Source organism: Trematomus bernacchii, unplaced genomic scaffold (assembly GCF_902827165.1).
Source record: "Trematomus bernacchii unplaced genomic scaffold, fTreBer1.1, whole genome shotgun sequence".
Classification (NCBI taxonomy): Eukaryota; Metazoa; Chordata; class Actinopteri; order Perciformes; family Nototheniidae; genus Trematomus; species Trematomus bernacchii.
The window spans coordinates 578,243-599,437 of record NW_022987787.1 but is presented as its reverse complement, the minus strand read 5'-3'; the positions used below and the strand labels follow the sequence as shown (position 1 = coordinate 599,437).

At 40.4% G+C, this 21,195-nt stretch overlaps 1 protein-coding gene across 1 annotated transcript; it reads right to left on the bottom strand.

The window, feature by feature from the left end:
- Nucleotides 1-1,295: 1,295 nt before the first annotated feature.
- alox12 (arachidonate 12-lipoxygenase) lies at nucleotides 1,296-21,126 on the bottom strand. Its single transcript, XM_034149563.1, has 15 exons — nucleotides 20,836-21,126; nucleotides 18,667-18,813; nucleotides 18,360-18,561; nucleotides 15,397-15,478; nucleotides 15,195-15,317; nucleotides 14,651-14,757; nucleotides 13,540-13,712; nucleotides 13,074-13,217; nucleotides 12,099-12,302; nucleotides 10,188-10,274; nucleotides 9,344-9,513; nucleotides 8,531-8,652; nucleotides 7,865-7,962; nucleotides 2,443-2,613; nucleotides 1,296-1,589 (listed from the first exon to the last, which is right to left on the bottom strand). Exons 2-15 carry the CDS (start codon nucleotides 18,811-18,813, stop codon nucleotides 1,410-1,412), a joined length of 2,010 nt encoding a protein of 669 aa, XP_034005454.1. The 5' UTR covers nucleotides 20,836-21,126; the 3' UTR covers nucleotides 1,296-1,409.
- Nucleotides 21,127-21,195: the final 69 nt, after the last annotated feature.

The following is a 21,195-nucleotide window of genomic DNA, read 5'->3' as shown; positions in this document are numbered from 1 at the left end:
ATGTAATAACGACATAGTATGTCAAATATACCAAAAAAGCGGCATAGATATTTAAATAACGACATAGTATGTCGAAAATATAAAATAAAAAAACCACATAGGTTGTAGTATTTTAAAAAACAGCACAGTATAGTATGTCAGAATATATAAAAAAACAACATATGTTGTTTTTTTCTTTAATTTCTCGACAGACATACTAAATCTGCCTTAATCCTTGTCCTTCACTTATACTTGTATATGTCCTTACATTTCAACAGTACATCATATCCACAGTTAGTTGACTATCCATATTATTTTCTTTACACGTTAACATCTGTAATTATATCTTTTCAAATGTATAATAGTGATAAATATCCATGTAGAAAAATATTGGTTTCATGACAAAATACGTCTCCTGCTACAACTTAACACATTGTACACTTTGTACAACACCAGTGGTGGAATTTAATAAAGGAGATTTACTCAAGTCCTGTACACATTTGAGGTACTTGTACTTTACCTGAGTCTTTTAAATGTATGCTACTCAATACTTTGGCAGCTTTAGTTACTAGTTACTTTATAGATTCAGATTATGAGATAAAACCAATTATAAATCTAATAAGTAAAAATTAACATTAGCATTTAATTTAAGGCTAAAATATCCAGATCAGCTTACAAAGTAATTCAAATTAGCTCAAACTTTTCCAATTGTGATGTGTACTCCTAAGTGAATCCTGAAATGGATTCACTTCGGAGTGAAGCATAACGAGTAGGCTACTTTTACTTTTGTCACTTTAAGTATATTTTTAATGGCAAACTTTTTTACTTTTACTTAAAGGTAGGGTAGGTAAGTTTGAGAAACCGGCTCGAGATACACTTTTTGTTATATTCCATGGAATGCTCTTAACATCCCGATAGCAATGAATATCTTAAGTGCTTTGACAAAAAATCCATAAAAAAATGTCATCTGTGGAAGCTGTAGTACTGTAAAAAGCACGACCAATCATTTTAGCCGGCCCGGCTAAAATAACTGGATGGCCTACCTGCCTGTCAGCCTTCCATCTGTGCACAAACTTATCACGTGCCCTCATTGGTCATGTGCGCGTTCGTGTGTGTTGGAGGAGGGGCTCTGTAAGGAAGTGGCAGATTTTTTCCGGTTGTGTATTTTCAAATTCTAGCAATCTCGAGCCGGTTTCTCAAACTTACCTACCCTACCTTTAAGTAAGATTTTGAATGATTGCATGAAATGTAGTATTGCTACTTTGACTGAAGTACAAGATCTGAGTACTTCTTCCACCACTTTACAACACACTACATATTCCATAAAATGTTTAATATTGAAGCACATACAAAAATATTTCTCCATACTTGTGTTTTCTTTTGATTACAACATTGAATGTAATGACTCCCTGACTCTATCTGGATGTTCTCTAAATGGTGATGCTGTTCTCCACGCGGCTGGGCAGCAGGAACAGGTACTGGAGCTCCAGTCCTTCATTCTGACCCAGGATCTGCTCCTCGATCTCCTTCAGCTCTGCTCTGAACCTGTCAATGACCTCCTGGGCCCGCTCCTCAGTGAAATGCTCCTCAGCGTATTGGCCCAAAGGAATCTAGGCAGGAGGAAACAGGAAGTTACAGAGGAAGTGTTAGAGCCAGTTTACTTTAAGATGATTATTGTTGGAACCTTTGCTAAGTGGTTTAGATTGAACGTATTTAATTATTGTTTTTTGTAAATAACACTTGCATTAAACATTAGTGTAAGCTAGCTCGGTAGATAGATAGATAGATAGATAGATAGATAGATAGATAGATAGATAGATAGATAGATAGATAGATAGATAGATAGATAGATAGATAGATAGATAGATAGATAGATAGATAGATAGATAGATAGATAGATAGATAGATAGATAGATAGATAGATAGATAGATAGATAGATAGATGGATAGAGAGAGAGAGAGAGAGAGAGAGAGAGAGAGAGAGAGAGAGAGAGACAATAAATGAACAGTCCAAAATATTTTAGAAATAAAATAGCATACCAAATAAAAAAAGTTAAAGAATATAAAATAAAAAATGTTGTTTTATTGCTCGATTTTAATTTGACATTTAATTAATTTTTATTTTGTTACCCTATTTGAGCACCTGATAAACGCTTGATAAATAAAATTTCAAAATATAATATATCTAGTATATATTTGACCACAATCTTTTTTGTTATATATGAGATTACACAGAGAACTCCTTTTTGTTACATTTAAATGAAGGAAGTTTAAATATGTACATGCCGCCTGCCTGGATTGCTAAATAAATATGATGTGATGCAACGTTACATTTGGAAACAAATTGAGGCCAGTCAGAACCCAAAGGACAGTGGCTTTTTATTTGAGAAAAGCACTAAAACGCCACGACAGGAAGTAATGGAGTCCTCATCAAGTGAATGATCACCTGACAGACATACTCACTGCGTCTGGCTGGGCCCGCCCCAGATGCCATGTGATGGCCATCTGCACACAGGACTGGCTGACATCAGGGAGGGTGGCCATGATCATCTCCATGGTGACAGCATCTTTGTCTGCTGGGGGGGGGTGTCTCATGGTGCAGGGGGTGTTCGGGACCCAGGCGCACCAATCAAACTAGAGAAGCATCAGAGAGAGGAGGAGTCAGAGCCCTGAGTGGGATGTAGAACTATTTCCTCTCAAAAGTGACTTTTGCAATAATCAGTGTGAGAAGAAGTACTCAGATCGTTTACTTTAGTAAAAGTACAAATACTATTATCTTAAAGTACTCCATTATAATTAAAAGTCCTGATCTCAACATGTTACTTAAAGATCTCCTATCATGCAAAAGTATTATCATCAAAATATACTTAAAGAATAAAAAGTTCTCATTAGCCGCGTTCACACCGGAGTACTTTTCACCGTACTTTTCGCGTTTAGTTCCGTTAGTACCCCTTATGTCGCGTTCACACCAAAAAGAGTACTTAATCTCGGGAATTTTTACCCCCATTTTTAGTGCCCGCTGAGAGATCGTACTTTCCTGTGGGAAAAAAGTGCCCCAGTGCTGATTGGCTGGGCGAATTGCAAACCACGCCCCGTACAACTGTGAAAATGTTGTGTAGAGCCGCCATTGTTTTTCCTCGCTACAAAAACCCAGCGCACCGACGGAGAGTAGTTTGTTTTTTAAAGCAGTTATGGCAAGCATCAAGAAATCATCGGAGCGGTGGAGTGATGAGGAGGTGCTTCTGGAGATCTACGCCGAGGACGCGACCCAGGGAATGCTACTGAAGCCAGTTCAGTAGCTTTCACTCGACCTGGGAATCGTGCACAGCCCCACGGCATACCGGCTACAAATAAAGAAACTCAGGCAGGACTACAAACAGCGGATTCAGTGGCCAACGATGACGACCACGACGAAGGTAAAATCAACTACATGCACTGGGGTTTTAATCTGCACAATAATGGTCTCAGATGTACTTTTATTTGCTCCGTAGATCAAGCTAGCCATGCTAGGCTGAAATGGCTAACACCGGCCCCGAGCTAGCTACATCTAGCTCGCTAGATATTCTCGGCCGCTATGAAAACGTTTTGACTTGTGAATAACTGTGCAGTGTTTCTGTAATTTGCTTCACTAACTCATGGCACTAATCGTCTGTTTCAGGCGAGGATGGACAACTCTCGGGATTGGAAACAAGCGAGCTTTGCATTCTAGATCACAGCGCTTGGTCGTCCCCCTTACCAGCAACCAAACGCAAAGGTACACACACTGTAACTTTGTCTTGAAAGAACGTTACGCATCGAACTGATGTTCACAATCATGTTTATTTCCTTCTTGGTACAATTATGAAACAGCGTGAAAACGTATTCGCCTAGACCGGCATTTACAAATGTTCGCGCCTTTTTACTCTCTCACAAACATTGTAAACATCCGGGCTAGAGGTCACATGACTTCCGGTAAGAAAACTTGCCTCAACAACATTAAACAAAGTTCAAGCATACATGAAGCACTCTTCAAAAAGGAACAATCCTCCGTGTTTGAACCTCTTAAATCGCTGCATAGCCGATTTATTTGGACTGGATTATCCCAGAGAGGCTAAACATTCTTTATAACACAGTTTCAGATTTGTGAAACCTTTAATTCTATTTGTGAAAATACAAAAAAGAGAGATTTCAGTGCTTTTTCGCATCCTGGCCACATTAGACCAGGTCCTGATCTAAAACCACTATACCTAGACTCATCAAATCTGGACTGGATTATCCCAGAGGGTCTAAACATTCTTTATAACACAGTTTCAGATTTGTGAAACCTTAATTCTATTTGTGAAAATACAAAAAAGGGAGATTTCAGTGCTTTTTTTTACATGTAGACCACATTAGACCAGGTCCTGATCTAAAACCACTATACCTAGACTCATCAAATCTGGACTGGATTATCCCAGAGAGTCAAAAGATTCTTTATAACACAGTTTCAGATTTGTGAAACCTTAATTCTATTTGTGAAAATACAAAAAAAAAATTCCTAGTATGTTGTAAAACTACATGGCGACTAAACAGATCTTGTATCTTGCTTATTTTCCCCTCTTAGAAAAGCGGACACGGGATGCGAATTTCTTTGACACCGTCCAGGCGTTGGAGGACCGGCGTGCCGTGGTGAAAGAGTCGATGCACGGGGATCAGATGGTGCTGTTCACCAAGGCCCAGGAAACGGAGGACAAGATGCTCACCAGTTCATTTTATATTATTGTTATTACTGTTATTATATAGTCTTGATACAACTGACACTTTATTTTATATTGATAATGTTAATTTACATGTACAACTTCTATTTTATTTACATTAAAAATGTGAACTTCTATTTACTGTTAAACAGATCCTGTATCTTGCTTATTTCTCCTGACCCTTTATCTTTAGTGACCTGTGTAGCATCCTATACATCACATGTAAGTGATTATTCTGATACCATCATGTTTCATCGGTTATAAACTGGCAAAGCTTTATTTGTCATTTATTTATCATCAATGTTGCAACCTTGTGGAGGAATGGCAGGGGCACATACACAAATATGATAATTTATATCATTTTAAATATTATTTGACCTAAAACTAAATGTTTTTATGATTGTCCTCTGAGGAGGACATGGGGATTTGCAAACCTTTAATTCCCCCCCCCCCCCCATTTTACACAACACAAAATGGAGTCCACTATGGGCCGAAACTAACATGTAGGTTTCCATAGTGTTTATGGCAGACGGATGCAGTGGGTCTCAGGAAGATATATAATAAATAATAAAGGTGGGTTTGCTGCTGAGCCTATTTACTGTGCATACAACACACCTGGCACAGTTTATTGTTATTATATTGCCACACTGTACACTATTGTAATGTTGCCTGTCTTGACTGGAAAATAAAAGAGAAACAAAAGCACTGTACAAAAGATCAGCTTTATTGTCAAAATGTTTACAATGTACAATTTACACACTGTTCAGATGCCTCATAAGGGCTGTGCGTGTGTCTTGCCCCCCAGCCTCGGCAATGGCTGGCGCTCGCCCATCAAGCTGGGTCGCCGGTAAGGCAGTCCATTCGTCCCTGTACTCATCATTACTTTCACAAAGGTTATGTAATAAGCAACATGCTGCCACCTGGATTTTGATCTTGTCCATCTTGCAGTCGTTTCTTTTCATCAAGCACCGCCACCTGCCCTTCAGTCTGCCAAAAGCGTTCTCCACCACCACTCGTGCTCGGCTTGTTTTGTTATTGTACGCAAGTTGCTCAGGCTGCATTAACTCAGTTACAAAGCTGTATAACATGAGCACAAACAGCACAACTTCAGTCGACTCCATCTCCATCATGTCTGAGGTCGGAAGGTAAACAACAGACGCCTAATGTACAGCGAGTGGGTGGGCGTCGCAGTATACGCGGGAAGTTTTTTCTTCTTCTTCTTCTCTTGTTTTGTAGCGGATTGCAAACAACTTTAAGGTGCATACCGCCACCTACTGTACTCGCCGTGAAGTGGTTTGTGGCCTGCCAGTAAAGCCAAAGCAGAAGAAGAAGAAGTGACGTCATTTGCGTAATCTTCCCTCAGGGAAAAGTACTCCGGTGTGAACGCGATCTGTACTAAATGCCCTGGGGTAAAAAGCGCCGGGGCTCTGAGTGCCGGAACTAAGTACAGGAAAGTACTTGGTGTGAACGCGGCTATTCTGCACAATGACCCATTTCGGAAGAATATAACGTACAGAAGTATTATCAGCTAAGTGTACTTTAAAGTGGACCTATCATGCTATATTTGAATAATATAGTGTAGGACCATACCTATATAAGGCATATTTATACTTTTTTTTTTTCAAAATACCAAACAGATCATGCATTTTAGCCATGCCTCATTTTGCTCAATTTGACAATTTCTAGCTCTGTTTTTGCAAGGGCAGATTCAGTGAGAACAGCACCATCTACTGGCCTGGCATATGTACTACAGCGTCTCCAGCGCTTTCGAACGGCAATGGCCGTGGCTGTCTCCTCCTGATTGGTGGAGCTGGCCCAATAGCCGTAGCGCCACCGTCCTGACGTCAGGACAGTGTTCAAATCTGGATCAGTTTTTATCAGATCCGTTGCAGCCCCTTTTTTAGAGATTTGGGTATGGAGGAAAATAGAGAGGGTTGTGTTTTCTGACACTTGTGGCGCGTTTCCACTACAGCGCGGAGCACGGTTTAAGAGGGCTGTGACGTCAGCGGCCCGTCTTTGGTTGCGTTTCCACTTGGCCTAGTACCCGCCGGCGGGTCCTAATTCACAGTTTTCCTGGCCTCATAAAATCGCGGGTCTAGGGCCAGAGACAACGAGGCTGAGTCGGGCTGAGTATGCTAAACTAGAGAGAGCATCGCTGGCAAGGGGGCTACAACTACAACAAGATGGACATATTTGACCGTGATTTAATTGTAATACACGTTTCAAAATGATGCCGAAGTAACAACATACTGATACCGGTTAGTAAAAACCATGAATTAATGCTTTGTCAAGTCTGCAGACAGACGGCAGGGGAAAAACCTTTTAAAATGCTTGTTTTCTAAATGGAGATTGGCTAAGCTAACGCAGTATATGCTCCGACCGTCCACACTCACAACAACGGCCTATACAGACATAAATAAAGCAGCGACTGTATTCACCATGACACAGGCAGTCTGTGGTTTGTACTTGTTTAACTTTGTCTAGTTTCTGAACATATATGAGGAGCTGTGAGCTCTGAGTGCTAACAGCTAACGGCTGTGTTGTTTTTCTGGGGATCTCTGAAGATCACGTCACGGCTCCGCCTACACTGCGTTACTATAGATACTACCCCAGTTCCTAAACTGTAATGGAAATGCGCCATAAAGTGAGCCAGTCCTAACGAGGCCCAGCCATACCGAGCGGGGCCGAGCGAGGCCGTGTAGTGGAAACGCACCATTGGTGAGTTCCCTGGAACACCGGGGACACATATTCATGTATAAAAGACGTACAAAAGTGCATTTTGCATGATAGGTCCCCTTTAAGTATCAAAAGTTAAAGTACTTGTTGCAGAATGGATCTTTTCACATTATTATATTATTATGGTTAATATATTATCCTGTTTGTATACATGTAGGAGCATTTTAGTATGATAGTTGGTCAATGTGGAGCAATTTAGATACTTGAAATCCAGAGTATATTAGTATTACAGTACTGCATTACAATATCAGCATAGCATGTGTTTTATATGTACAAAGTAACTGTATCTGTGAGTGTTAAATAAATATAGTGGGAAAAAAAGGTTCAATATTTGCCTCTGAATGTAGTGGAGTAGAAGTTTAAAGTAGCATTGAATGAATATACTCAAGAACAAATATGTCAAAACAATACTTGAGTGAATGTGATGTGAGCACCTGTCCGTTGTTGGTGGCAGCGTGCTGGGCTGTGGCGATGAAGATGACCACTGACAGCAGGGTGCTCAGCTCCTCCAGGGTCAGCCTGCTGGGCAGACCTGAACAGGTGGAAATAACCAGGATTAAGATGCACATTAGATCTCATGTTTATATATGTTTTGTATGTATTCTGGTTTTTGTGCTTTTACGTTGTAATCAGGGTTGGAGTTATGTGGGAGCCAATGGGAGCTGAGCTCCCATAAGGAGGGGTCTGAGCTCCTATGAAAGCAGTGAAATCATACATCTGTGGGGGTCGCTAATACATTACCAACAAATAATGCATGTGTCAACGTAATGAGTATTATGTACGTTAACGAGGTAAATAGGCTAAAAGAAAAAGATGTTTTCCAAAAGAACTACGCATCGTATTGTCTCTTGAATGACAATATGCCTGCACTGCACCTCCAATACATTATTGCGCAATCTATGCCTGTGAGCGTGCTGCGCGAGCCGAGAGGATGTGTGTTTGTGTGCGTGTGCGTGTGCGTGTGCGTGCGTGCGTGCGTGCGTGCGTGTGTGTGTGTGTGTGTGTGTGTGTGTGTGTGGTTAGTTTTAAAGACCCCCATAAAACTCAGATTATAACTCGAACCATGGTTGTAATAAAATAATGATATACATTAAACTGACCAAAGTTGGGCAGCTCTGTGAAGCCCTCCTGAGTGATGTCTCTGAACCACGCCTGGAGCTCCTGGTCCTCCGTCACGTCCTCGTCTGACTGGTAATAAAGACCCACAATGCCCGAGACAAAACTGGAGAAAGAGGCACAGAAAAAAAAATAATGTATGAATAGGTTAACAGTTCCTTCATTATTTTACAATCCCAGTTTCAAGTTTCAGACAGAGGGCGAAAAGAGGTGCTGCAGCACAGGCAGGATGAGAAAGAGAAAGAGCTTTCTGAACATTAAAGCATGGAGACATGTCACAGTGGAGACACGACATATAAATATGAACCTGAAAATGAGCATAACCTGTGCACAAACACACAAAATACATATGTTATATTGTTGAACTCCAGGGGGCTCTGTACAAGTCTGTATCATTATAACCACTCAGGTACCTCAATATAAAAAAATATGTTTGAAAGGTAAAAGAAAACACCCAGCATTGTGATATGGCTTTATAAAGCTCTTAAATGTGTACAAGCATGATCATTCATGTCCTACAATATTATTATGGAATAAAATGGATCTCTGTTAAAAATGAAAGTGTGGAAGTAAGACCTGCTAAATATCGGTTGATACACTGCTACCCATTAATACATTTGAATATCATATCTGCAATGGTCGAATCCCATTTTAGGGCTTAATATCCCTTTGGTGGATACGAAGTGAACACAAGCACACTCTAACTGCTCTGTTGATCCTGAGTTCCCTGGGTCTTCTTGTTTGCAGAATAAAGCAGAGCAGCAGCAGTGTGAATACACAGAGTGTGTGTTGTGTACCTGTGTATGGCCTCCCACAGCATCAGACTGTTGTCTCTGTAGAAGTATTTGGGGAGCTGAAACACACCCCTGTCAGCGAAGTCGTGGGGGGGCTGCAGGGAGCGGTACGTCAGCACCTTGTACTCCCTCTGGGCCAGGATCATAAGGCCGTCCCCCCCGGTGGACACAACCTATACACACACACACACACACACACACACACACACACACACACACACACACACACACACACACACACACACACACACACACACACACACACACACACACACACACACACACACACACACACACACACACACACACACACACACACACACACACACACACACACACACACACACACACACACACACACACACCATGGTTAGCTCCATCATTATCGGATGCACACACATGTCATGCACACATAATATAATTATCAAATCAAAATGTAATTATGTAGCACTTTTCATACACAGAAGTGATTCACCAGCTTTGTGATTAAAAACAACTAAGGGACTGAATAAAAAAGGAATAAAATAAAATACATACAAATAAAATACATAAAAATGAATAAAATCAGATACAATCTGAATAAATCCTTGCCCTCAGGTCTTCTGGGAGGCTGGTCCACAGTGGTGGGCCTCACCGGGGGTCTTTGTTTTCACTTTGGGTATGATTAAACTGCCGGTAACAGAAGACCTGAGGGGTCCAGAGGGGTTAAAAGCAAAACTGATAAAAAAAGCTGGGCCCACGACCAATAAGAGCTTTAAAAACCAATACAAGTATTTCAAAATGGATCAAACTATGAGGTGGGGAAGTTAAACCTTCCAGTTACATATTCTTTTTCAGAGTGACACACCCTTTTGAAGATGCCGTTGGACGAGAGGAGCTGAGTGCGCCCCCTGCAGTTGATCTCCAGGGTGTAGCGCAGGTGAGGGGACAGGAGCTGCAGGAGAAACAGAACACTGATCAGAACACCATGACAACCAGAGTACATAACAGAAACACAACTGAGCTGTTAAGATCTGGAAAACACCTCATCTCAAAACGGTCACACTGTAAATGTAGTTTAATGTACAATTCCTCTGCAATGTGAGTAACAGACATCGATTGCTGTTTGTTTGCTTGTTTGTTTGTTTGTTTGTTTGTCTCTTCTTAGTCTGTTTTTGTTTTGTGGGTTTTATTATGTGTTGTCCTTAATATGTTGGTATTGTCTCACCTTGTAACTTCTGGAAAAAAAATATATTGAGAAGAGAAATCATGTTTTCATTCATTAATTGTTTCCAGTTGCCTCTATTTTTTTACTTTAAAGGCTTGCCAGTAAAATAATGGAATTATGAGCCACTAGAAGTCCTTTAATGTGCCGTTGAGTTTCATTGGCAAGTGAAGAAGGCTCTGAAGAAGACAATAAATAGTAATAAATAGCACCTACGAATATCTTGTTGCAAATGAAAGCGCTGACTCTAACTGTGTTGTTGAAATGATAGAATTAGTCCAAAGGAATTGTATGAATGTATTATATTAAGTATAACATATATATATATCATATATATAATATATTATATATTAAGACAAAGGATAATGAAAGGATCAACACATGAACTGAAACACTAACTCCACAAGGCTTTATATCTGCAAATCATGATATCAATATTCCATTTTTTAAATATCAGTTATTTTCAATACCGGTATATCGTGAGCAGTGGTAGAAGAAGAACTATGCTTTTGTAATCACTTATAATCATTGTAAATGGGTTGCTAATATGATGATTGATGTGTTTTTATCTCAACTGGTAAATGTAGAGTTACATTTCATAATGTTATATACTGCTGCTGGATACCTACCTATAAATATATGTCAACGTTTATTTAATAATTTATTTATATTTGTATTCACTAATAATCTAAATCTAAAAAGTAACTAGTGACTGAAAGTTGTCAAATAAATGTAGTGGAGTTAAAAGTAAAATATTGGATTCTAAAATTACAGTATTAAGTACCATTTTTAAGGTACTTGTACTTCACTTCAAATTATTACCAGCCAACATTTGAAAATGAGTCTTGTAGTTTCACATTGACCACAATATGTGACCTTGAAACCAGAATAGTACAAAGACATGGTTTAATATTCTCACTGAAAGCTACAGTTTTAATTATTAAGTATAATGGAATACATCAAACGTGTCTGATATTGTTCTTCTTAAAGGTGGGGTAGGTAAGTTTGAGAAACCGGCTCGAGATACACTTTTTGTTATATTCCATGGGATGCTCTTAACATCCCGATAGCAATGAATATCTGAAGTGCTTTGACAAAAAATCCATAAAAAAATGTCATCTGTGGAAGCTGTAGTACTGTAAAAAGCACGACCAATCATTTTAGCCGGCCCGGCTAAAATAACTGGATGGCCTACCTGCCTGTCAGCCTTCCATCTGTGCACAAACTTATCTCGTGCCCTCATTGGTCATGTGCGCGTTCGTGTGTGTTGGAGGAGGGGCTCTATAAGGAAGTGGCAGATTTTTTCCGGCTGTGTATTTTCAAATTCTAGCGATCTCGAGCTGGTTTCTCCAAAATTACCTACTCCACCTTTAAGCCCAATTTTCAATAAATTCAGTCAATTAAAGTTTTTAACAAATCGTATTTGATGAAAGAACCCCAATAACTTATTTGCAAAACAAGTTTGAAATATATATACCTCCCTTTGTATATGTTTCTGTAAGAGGCCCTCAGTGAAAGATGTTTGGCCCCCACGATCAGACGTACAGACTGTACCTTGTATACGGGGTGCACGGCGGGCAGCTGCCTCAGGGTGGACACACAGAACACCTCCACCACCAGGTGGGTCCTCAGCAGGTGGGACAGCAGCTGGAACACCTGGAACTCAGAGTGACGCACCCACATCTTAGCCATCAGCCAGGCCAGGGGGGGGTCACTGGGCAGGAAGATGGGGGTGTCCCGGTCCGGATTCTGCTCCAGCTAAGTACAAGCAAGGGAGACTATAACAGGCAGTCAAAGGTCAAAGTTCAAAGGCTTTATTGTTACATGCGCAGCAGCTACTGGTCTAGTTGCCAGCACTGTGAACCCCAAAGTTATATGATACAAATGTATAGTAGGGTCCCCAGTACATAGAAGCTGCTGGATGCTAACTTGCATATGTTGGGTAATTTGCACAATTAGCATCAGTTGCGTTCATTTAAATGAATGGCTTTATAGCCTGTGTAAACAATAGTAAAAACATGACTTGGCCAATTTGGACTGATTGTGGGGGTTATTGAGTATGCTGAATCCATTTCTGATATTTTTAGAATCTAAAATGGCAGTTTTAATCAGAAAGTGACCATATTTGTACTCTCGATGGGCTGATTTTGAATAGCATGTTGCAACAATTAGATATAGAGAGAACAAGATGAACATTATTATCTCTACTTTCGACATTTATTTTCTCAAATAAATAGGCAATCTGTCCAATCCAAATGATCCCTAAATCTTCCAAATCGACAGAAACAAATGAATCGAAATCAGCCCACCGGGAGTACACATATTGGCATTTTCTGGTTAAAAGCATTATTGATCCTGAAAATGTCAGAAATGGACTCAGCATATTCAATAACTCCAAAAACCATTGCATGCAACAAATAAAAGAAGAAGCAAAGTATAAATAAAATAGTGCAAGAAAATGCTTCAGGACTAATGTGGACGTAACGCAGGAGAAGTGAACTGTATAGCTAAATAGATGAAGATGACTACCTGTATAGCGATGGGCATGAGTCCGTTGTCTGGGTGCAGGTACAGCAGGCAGAGGGGGGCCGCGATGAACTGGGGTCTCCCTCTGATGGTGTTGGTGGGGATCCCGTCCATGATGGCGTAGTCCAACAGGTAGATGTTCCCTGCCTGGGAGAAACAAGTCAGAGACTAAATGACTCTGACAGAAGAACCTACACAGATGGAAAATGTTAATTAAACCTAGAAGAACAATGTGTGTGTGTGTGTCTGTGTGTGTCAACCATTTTTCATCAACCTTTTTGTTCTTTAATTAATTAATTAATTATTACTGTTTCGATTTTTCAATTTTACTCAATTTTTTGTTTTGAGGAAGTGACATTTTGTGTCATGTTGAAATGTTCACTGTAGTGAATTCAAACCCCCACTACTTTAGTAAAAATAAGATTTGAAAAAATGACTGAAGTTGCATTTTTATGGTTCTCTCCTCCACCTTGAGTTCTTTGTCCAGGTGGGTCCCCGGAGCCATGGAGCTCTGCACCATGTTGGGAACTACTGGGAAGTTCTCTGGAAGCTTCCGGATCATCCGGATCATCCTGGGGTTAGAGCCGTTCATACACTGGTAGCCGAAGAACCAGTCCTCCTTCCAGTGCTCCATGCAGTACTCTGGGCCACACACACACACACACACACACACACACACACACACACACACACACACACACACACACACACACACACACACACACACACACCACACACACACACACACACACACACACACACACACACACACACACACACACACACACACACACACACACACACACACACACACACACACACACACACACACACACAAAAGAGCATTTGTGAGGAACTCAAACTATTGAAGGTATCTAGAATCTTTGTGGAAATGAAAAAAAAAAAACTGTATTTCCTTAGAGTCACATAAAAAACACAAAATCAGATCACTGTTACATTTCCCAAAAAGTGAGATTAGTAGCAGGATTACAGTGTCAGTAAAAACCTAAAAAGATCATATAGTGTCTGTTGTAAAGGATCAGATGTTGTCTCTTCCCTGTAAGCTGTACTGTTCTGTAGGATAATACTTTCAGTGTGAATCTATACGCCTACTGCCTGAATCTGCTTCATGGTTTTCACTTTCTTTGCTTCATTTGTTCTGTTTTTAATTCAGCAGGTGAACCTATATGTTCATAGAATAGTGTGTGTGTTTTTAACTGTGAGTATTAAACTAAAACGGAGCATTTTCTGTCAGCTCAGATTTTATTTTTGCTTTTTTAAACTGTAGTATGTGCTCATGTGTTTCAGTGTTGGTGTCCCTGCTGTATCTTATTGATATTCATTTTCTTTCCACAAACCTTTTTATCTTTTTCATTAAATGATGAAACAGTATGCATATATAAAAAGCAAAAAAAGAGTATTATATTTAACTTCCACCTTTCGTTGCTGTGTTATTAAGAAGTCTTGTCGCAACATGTTGTGTTTCTCGTGAAAGTCTTTCAGTCATTCTGTTTTGTGTGTCACTTATAATCATTGTAAATGGGTTGCTAATATGATGATTGATGTGTGGATTTACCTACCGGCTATGGGACTTCGTAGTTTCCAGAAAATTCGTTTGAAATCCTCCAAATCATTCCAAGATTTCCCAAACCTGATGGCCAGCTTCTTCAGAGACAACTCGAGCAATCTGAGGCGAAGGAAGAGAGCATCACATTAAAACAGTATCTCGTTCATTCTAATGCTGTCAGTCCTGAAAGACCCTCTGAATTCTGCACTCAAAGCTACCTCGCATATTTCACTTCTTTTTTTTGTACAGATATATCAATATTTCATCTATATTTTGTGTAAATATTGCTATATTCTAGCAATATAGTTTTCTTAAAATATATATATTTTAAATAATAGCTTTATTTGTTGGTCCTTTTCTTACAATGAACTCTTTGACTGTGTTTATGCATTCACAAACACGCCAAGGCATATTCCTCGTAAACCAGTTTGGCAATAAACCTGTTTCTGATTCTGAGGAAGTAGGAACTCAAATCTTATCAAGGGACTTTCTTGGTGAGAACCAGATCTAGTCTGATAGTGTGATAAACAAAACTGAGATACGTGTGAACCACCTACGCGTAGTGCAGTGAATGTTCAAAGTCGCTCCTTTTCTCGTTGTCGAAGCGTTCATCCTGGGGTAAATCTGCTTCTGTTTTGGCGTCGATACATCTGGGAATCCCCGGAGCCCATGTGACCCATCTGAAAGAGTGCATCATATGAATATGAATATGATTCACACAGTCTGTAAAGGGCTACAGTGTATTGTGAGGTTGTGGACCTGTAAGTGGCCTGTCTCTCCTGCAGCTCCTTCCTCCTGTGCTCCAGCAGCTGGGGTAAGGAATCTTGCATTGGGGTCTTCGCTAGGGAGAGGGGGGAAACATGAAAGTGCATGTTCAGCATGAATTCAGTTCACAGGTTATTCTTTTTGGGGTAAAGACATAGGCACCATTCATGTGGCATGTGATGATGATATCTGATACACTAGCCTTTGCATTCATTCCTGGTACAGGTCCGCATCATTCCATACAAATTCGCTAATGAGTTGGTTGCCATTGGCGGACAAATAAAAAATTAACGACATAAAAAAACCTGGATGTCATCCAACTTCCTCAAGCTCAACAGCAGGACAACAGAGCTCATTGTTGTGGCACCCGAGGCGCTGCTCCAGAATGTGGGTGTCATCTTTGACTCCACCCTTTCCTTCCACTCCCACATCAAGTCTGTCACCAAATCGGCCTTTTTCCATTTAAAGAACATTGCCAGACTCCGACCGTCACTCTCGGAGTCGGTTGAAGAAACCCTAGTCCATGCTTTCGTCACCTCCCGCTTGGACTACTGCAATGGTGTCCTGTTTGGGGTCCCCAACAAAACCCTGGACAGGCTCCAGTATGTTCAAAACGGTGCTGCTAGGGTACTCACACACACAAAGCCGTGGCAGCACACCACTCCCACCCTCATCCACCTCCACTGGCTGCCGGTCAAGTCCCGCATATCCTACAAAGTCCTCCTCCTTACCTACAAGTCCCTCCATGCCCATGCCCCCCAGTACTTATCGGACCTCCTCCGCCCACATGCCCCACCCCGGAACCTGCGGTCTTCAGACTCTGGCCTGCTCACCACCGTCCGTAGCAACCTGCGAACCTTCGGGGACAGAGCCTTCAGTGTGGCAGCCCCCACCCTCTGGAACGCTCTCCCTGCGGAGATCTGCAACATCCCCACGCTTGACGCCTTCAAAAGGGCCCTCAAGTCCCATCTGTTTGCCAAGGCCTTTGGCCCCTAATCGATCTGTTGTTTTGTCTGTCTGACTGTTTGTCTGACTGCCTTTTGTTTTTGTTTGTTTTTATTCCTGTTTTTCTCTGAAAAGCGACCTTGGGTCCCATGCAAGGCGCTGTATAAATCTAAGCTATTATTATTATTATTGAATATTCCAGTTGAAGAGAAGAAGTGCCTTCAAAAAGCAGGTACAACTTCATATCCGAGTCATATTGATTGTGGAATGCTGCATTCAGTTTTCAAGTGGCAAACCCCCTCTACTGACCAGTGCAGTCATCCACAATAAATACAAAGCTTATTTATAACCCTCCTCTCTCCCCCCACACAGGCGCCATCCATGTCGTTCTGGAAGGGAAAGCTTACTTACTGCAACCTTTTTTTAGCTGTTGCTTTTAGCTGTAACCCTCAATTCACAACCCAGTGTGTCATAAGGTTAGCCATTCCTTAACCTTTGAGCCTTAACTGTCATTCTTTCTTATAGCCAGCAGGGTTTGTTTCTACGGGTGCAAAACGAAGTCCTATTGTATAGAAGTCTATACGAAAATTACCTTAATCTGCTCTTGATTTATTTCCTCATTAAAGGTCTCCTATTATACTATTTTTAGGCATATATTATAGGTCTCAGATATATAAAAAACATGTCTATGAAGTGTTTTGCTCAAAATACCAAACAGATCACCCATTCTAGCCATGCCTCATACCCCTCTATTTCAGCCTGTTACTAAAGTGCTGTTTCTTGGTCAGTAGTAAAAGAGACGAGGGCTCATGCAGGAGAATTCTACCCAGATATTCAGCTAAATGCTGCCGTGATTAAATGTCATATCATGTTCCAAACCACATCAAGCATTATTTCTGAAACAGTATGGAGCTCAAATGCTTTTTCTCTTGCGGGTTTACCACAAGGTGAGTTCTTTTTTTGTGCTTTTTTACACATACTCTCTCCAGTACTGCGTTAGCTCTGAGTGTTAGCGATGCTAATGTAAACAAAGACCATATTACTTCCAAAACACGTCGGACATTGTTTCTGATAGCAACGTTTCTGATAGGGCCGTGGGCGTAAAGCCAGCCCACATTGCCGATATTACATCATATCGGACACAAATCTGGATCAGCTCCGTTGTTCCCCCGTTTTTAGAGATTTGGGTACGGAGGAAAAGGGAGAGGGTTTTGTTTTCTGACACTTTGTGAGTTCCCCTACACACCGGGGACACATCTTTATGTATAAAAGACATCAAAAAGTTAATTTTGCATAATAGGGAACCTTTAAACATTTTCTCAGTAAGTTTATGGTCTCTTTCATTAATTTGAAGTCTTCTTCAACACACCATGACTTTGATTTTGTAAATGATGGTTACAGTAAAATAGGTGATTAATCAGGGTATGCTTTAGGGTGAGTTGCTAACACGGAGTTGTCCGTAGGTTTTTATCTTGCAACATTATCCCTTTACAGTTTATTAATTCATGAGAGTAAACTGCAACATTTATTGTCGCCTCAAAATATCTTGTTCAGCATTCACTTGTACTATCCTGTCATGTCAGTCCTGTTTCCAAAAATGACAACATTTAACTTAAGGCTCCTAAAAGGTATTCCAAAAATCAATGGGTGACATCATGTGACTATGTCCACTTCTTCTATACATTCTATAACCTTAACCATGGTTTATTGGACACCACAAAACTTTGCTGCACTCTTTTTCCAAAATGAATATCAGTAATACGTGTTTGCTTGCACTATATATACAGTATATAGTGAATGGTTTATATTATGGCTGGTTTATCAGTTGGACATATATTGTAAACCAGATGATGGAATAATCAGTCCACACAGCAGAATTTGCATGTCACTGGCTATAAAGAGACATGTGCTGAATCCCATTGCAATGTAAGAGCAACTGTCAGTTCGGAGTTGGCAGCTTTGCTCAACGGTTCCTTGACAGCTGAACATTAGAAGTGGATTGTGAGTCCTACCTGTGGCCTCCCTTATCTCCACCTTGGTGTCTCCGATGAACCAGCGGTAGCAGGGGAACGTCAGCACTGTGTCTCTACCTGGAGGCTCCACTGTGACGTAGCGACAGAACCAGTTGTCCTCCAACCAGTACCTCTGCTTCTCCAGCCTGACCAGCAGCAGGGGGCCGAGAGGTGAGGGGCTGGTCACCTTGTACTCATCCACCTGGAGAGGGAGGGGTTGAGGAGACAAAAAGTTCAATTATACCTGCGATCGATGTTTAAAAGTTTAATCAGCACACTCAGTGATCGGTGGTCTGCAGACACTCACCGCTCCTCGGCAGAAGTCCAGTCCGGGGTTGTCCAGCACGGTGCGTTCACTCTCTCCTTTCTCCCCCACCAGGGTCACATAGATGTAGTTGTTGGTGCCCGAATACTCTGATGTACCAGTTGCTACTTTCACCGTGTAGACTTCCATCTGTGGATAGGAACACACACACAACAGATTGGCTTTTTATTAGCAACACCCCACTTTGAATTGATCTTTATTATTCTTATTATCATACTGTTTCATTTCGTTTTTTATTTATTTTATAGTTCTACACTGAGAAAACTGAACCGTTGGAGGAGGGGCTCTGTAAGGAAGTCTGAAGGAAGGGGCAGATTTTCTCCGGTTGTGTACTTTCAAATTCTAGCGCACTCGAGCTGGTTTCTCCATTCTTACCTACCCTACCTTTAATCTTATTGCTTTAAACTAACCTCATACAGTTACGTGAAATTTGTTGACATAATACATTTAATTAAAGTCATCGTTTCAGTTTTTTCAGTGTATTAGCGACATCTCCTTTTAGATGTGTAATCTTTGTTTTTCTTGTCAACGTTTCAGTTTTTCAGTGCAATATCAATTATTCTGTGGACTAACCCTAACCCCCCCAAAAAAAAACTAAAAATATGTTTTTCAATTATTCTGTATCAACATGTCAACAGTGCAGCATTGAAATGTTGAGTTAGGAATAAGCTATTCTTAAACATTGCTCACAAAGTTAACGCTTATACACTTTAAGCTATAGATATACACTTGTACATGGCTCTCATACGAGTGTCCAAAGGTGACAACACTGGCAAACATTCTGTGATGTTATTGACGGGTTGTTTTACCTCTATTCCTGGGAATCATTTGAATATCAAGTATGCAAATGCTTAAGCCACACTCACACAAATGAGCAGATGAAACAACAGATAAGTGGACTGAAGCAGGATGTTGTCTAAGAACTGTAGCATTAAGTAACTTCATGAGTACAGAGATAAATAATAAAGATGTGAATATAAAGTTAGTGTATACAAGCCGAGCAAACAGTTTAATAAACGTAAGAAAGTAGGAGCTTCAGTGTTGAAGTCAAATGCTTCATGTATGGCATCATTTCTTCAACTGAGTTTTCATTAACCCTTTTTTTTTCACCAGATTTTCTACCTCAACCAAGCAATGCAAAAAAGTATTGCAATCTTTTTTAGATTTTTCTCTGACTAGTGTCATCTATCATTTTCACTCATGTCTTTGTATTTGCATTAAAACGAGTAGATGGAAGCACACTTTGTCCAGTCAAAAGGTATGTTTAATAGTCTTGTTGCACAAAATTGGAATGAATCCAAAATCTCATCAACTTAGATCCTTCACACTCATAAATCATCATTTCGCAACAACTCTGCGAAACAGTTACCGGCATTGAACTGCTAGACAGAAGTAAATCAACCATTCATTTTGTGCAGCCAGGTGATTTAAAGTGTACTTATACTGTCATAGATATGACAACAAAACCAGCATCACATGCACAAATACAAAGAAATATCGGATTAAATAAATGATGAAACTTAGGTATCTCCTGCATTGAGCCAACGCAGTGGCTTGACAGTGATGAAACGTGTGTGTTCAGACTGTGGTGAGAACACACACACACACTGGACATGTTTCAGAACTTCTCACAGTGTCATTGCTCAATCATGCATCTCAATTATATATCAATATTTTCCCATGGTTGACAAACCCCGAGGTGTTAGGAAAATGAACATTTCTAGCACACCCAAGTGTTTAAATGCATGAATACTCATTTTTACACGTTTTTCTGAACTTCTTAACAGATCTATGCTCAATAGACCTCATTCTCACACAAAAATATCACATTCTGTTAAAAGAAGGCAAATATTTTTGAATTATTTTGACTACAGTTAAGATTAGAGAAACATGTGTCTATCACAAAATGTCAAAGTTAGGATTTAGTTTGAAACCATTTAACATTTTAAATAGCTGCACAGAATAACACAAGATGCTATAAATGTAAACCAAACACAATTCTTGGTAGGAAAGTTGTATGGAACCATGAAGTGGCAATGACCCGAGGACAACAGGCAGGTTAAGTCTAGTTTTAACTGTACATTCCACATATGAGTTCTAACCCCAGGCTATGCTTGTATTTAGAACCCGAATTCAATCAAACATACTCACTGTGTTCAGGGTTGTGTTCACAGAGGGTCTGTTCCCTCCTCTTCTTTTCCTCTGGTTTCCTTTTGAATGTTTATATTCTGGCCCTTCCCCTACTTTTTTTCTTTTGCCTATGTATCCAATTTCTTTCTTTTAAGTCCTCAAAGATCCATGAGTTACAGTTATCTGGTCAGCAGGACTTTTCTAAATGCAGACTCTCTTCAGTGTTTTGTTGCCAGCTTTAAGTTTTCCTAACGCTCCCTCCCTCTAACAGCTCCCTGCGACTGACTCGCTCGCTCAATCACTCCTTTGTGTAGTCTCACCTTGCTCTCTTCAACACACACGCAGAAAGAGAGAGAGGGGAAAGTTGCAAAAGGGAAGTTG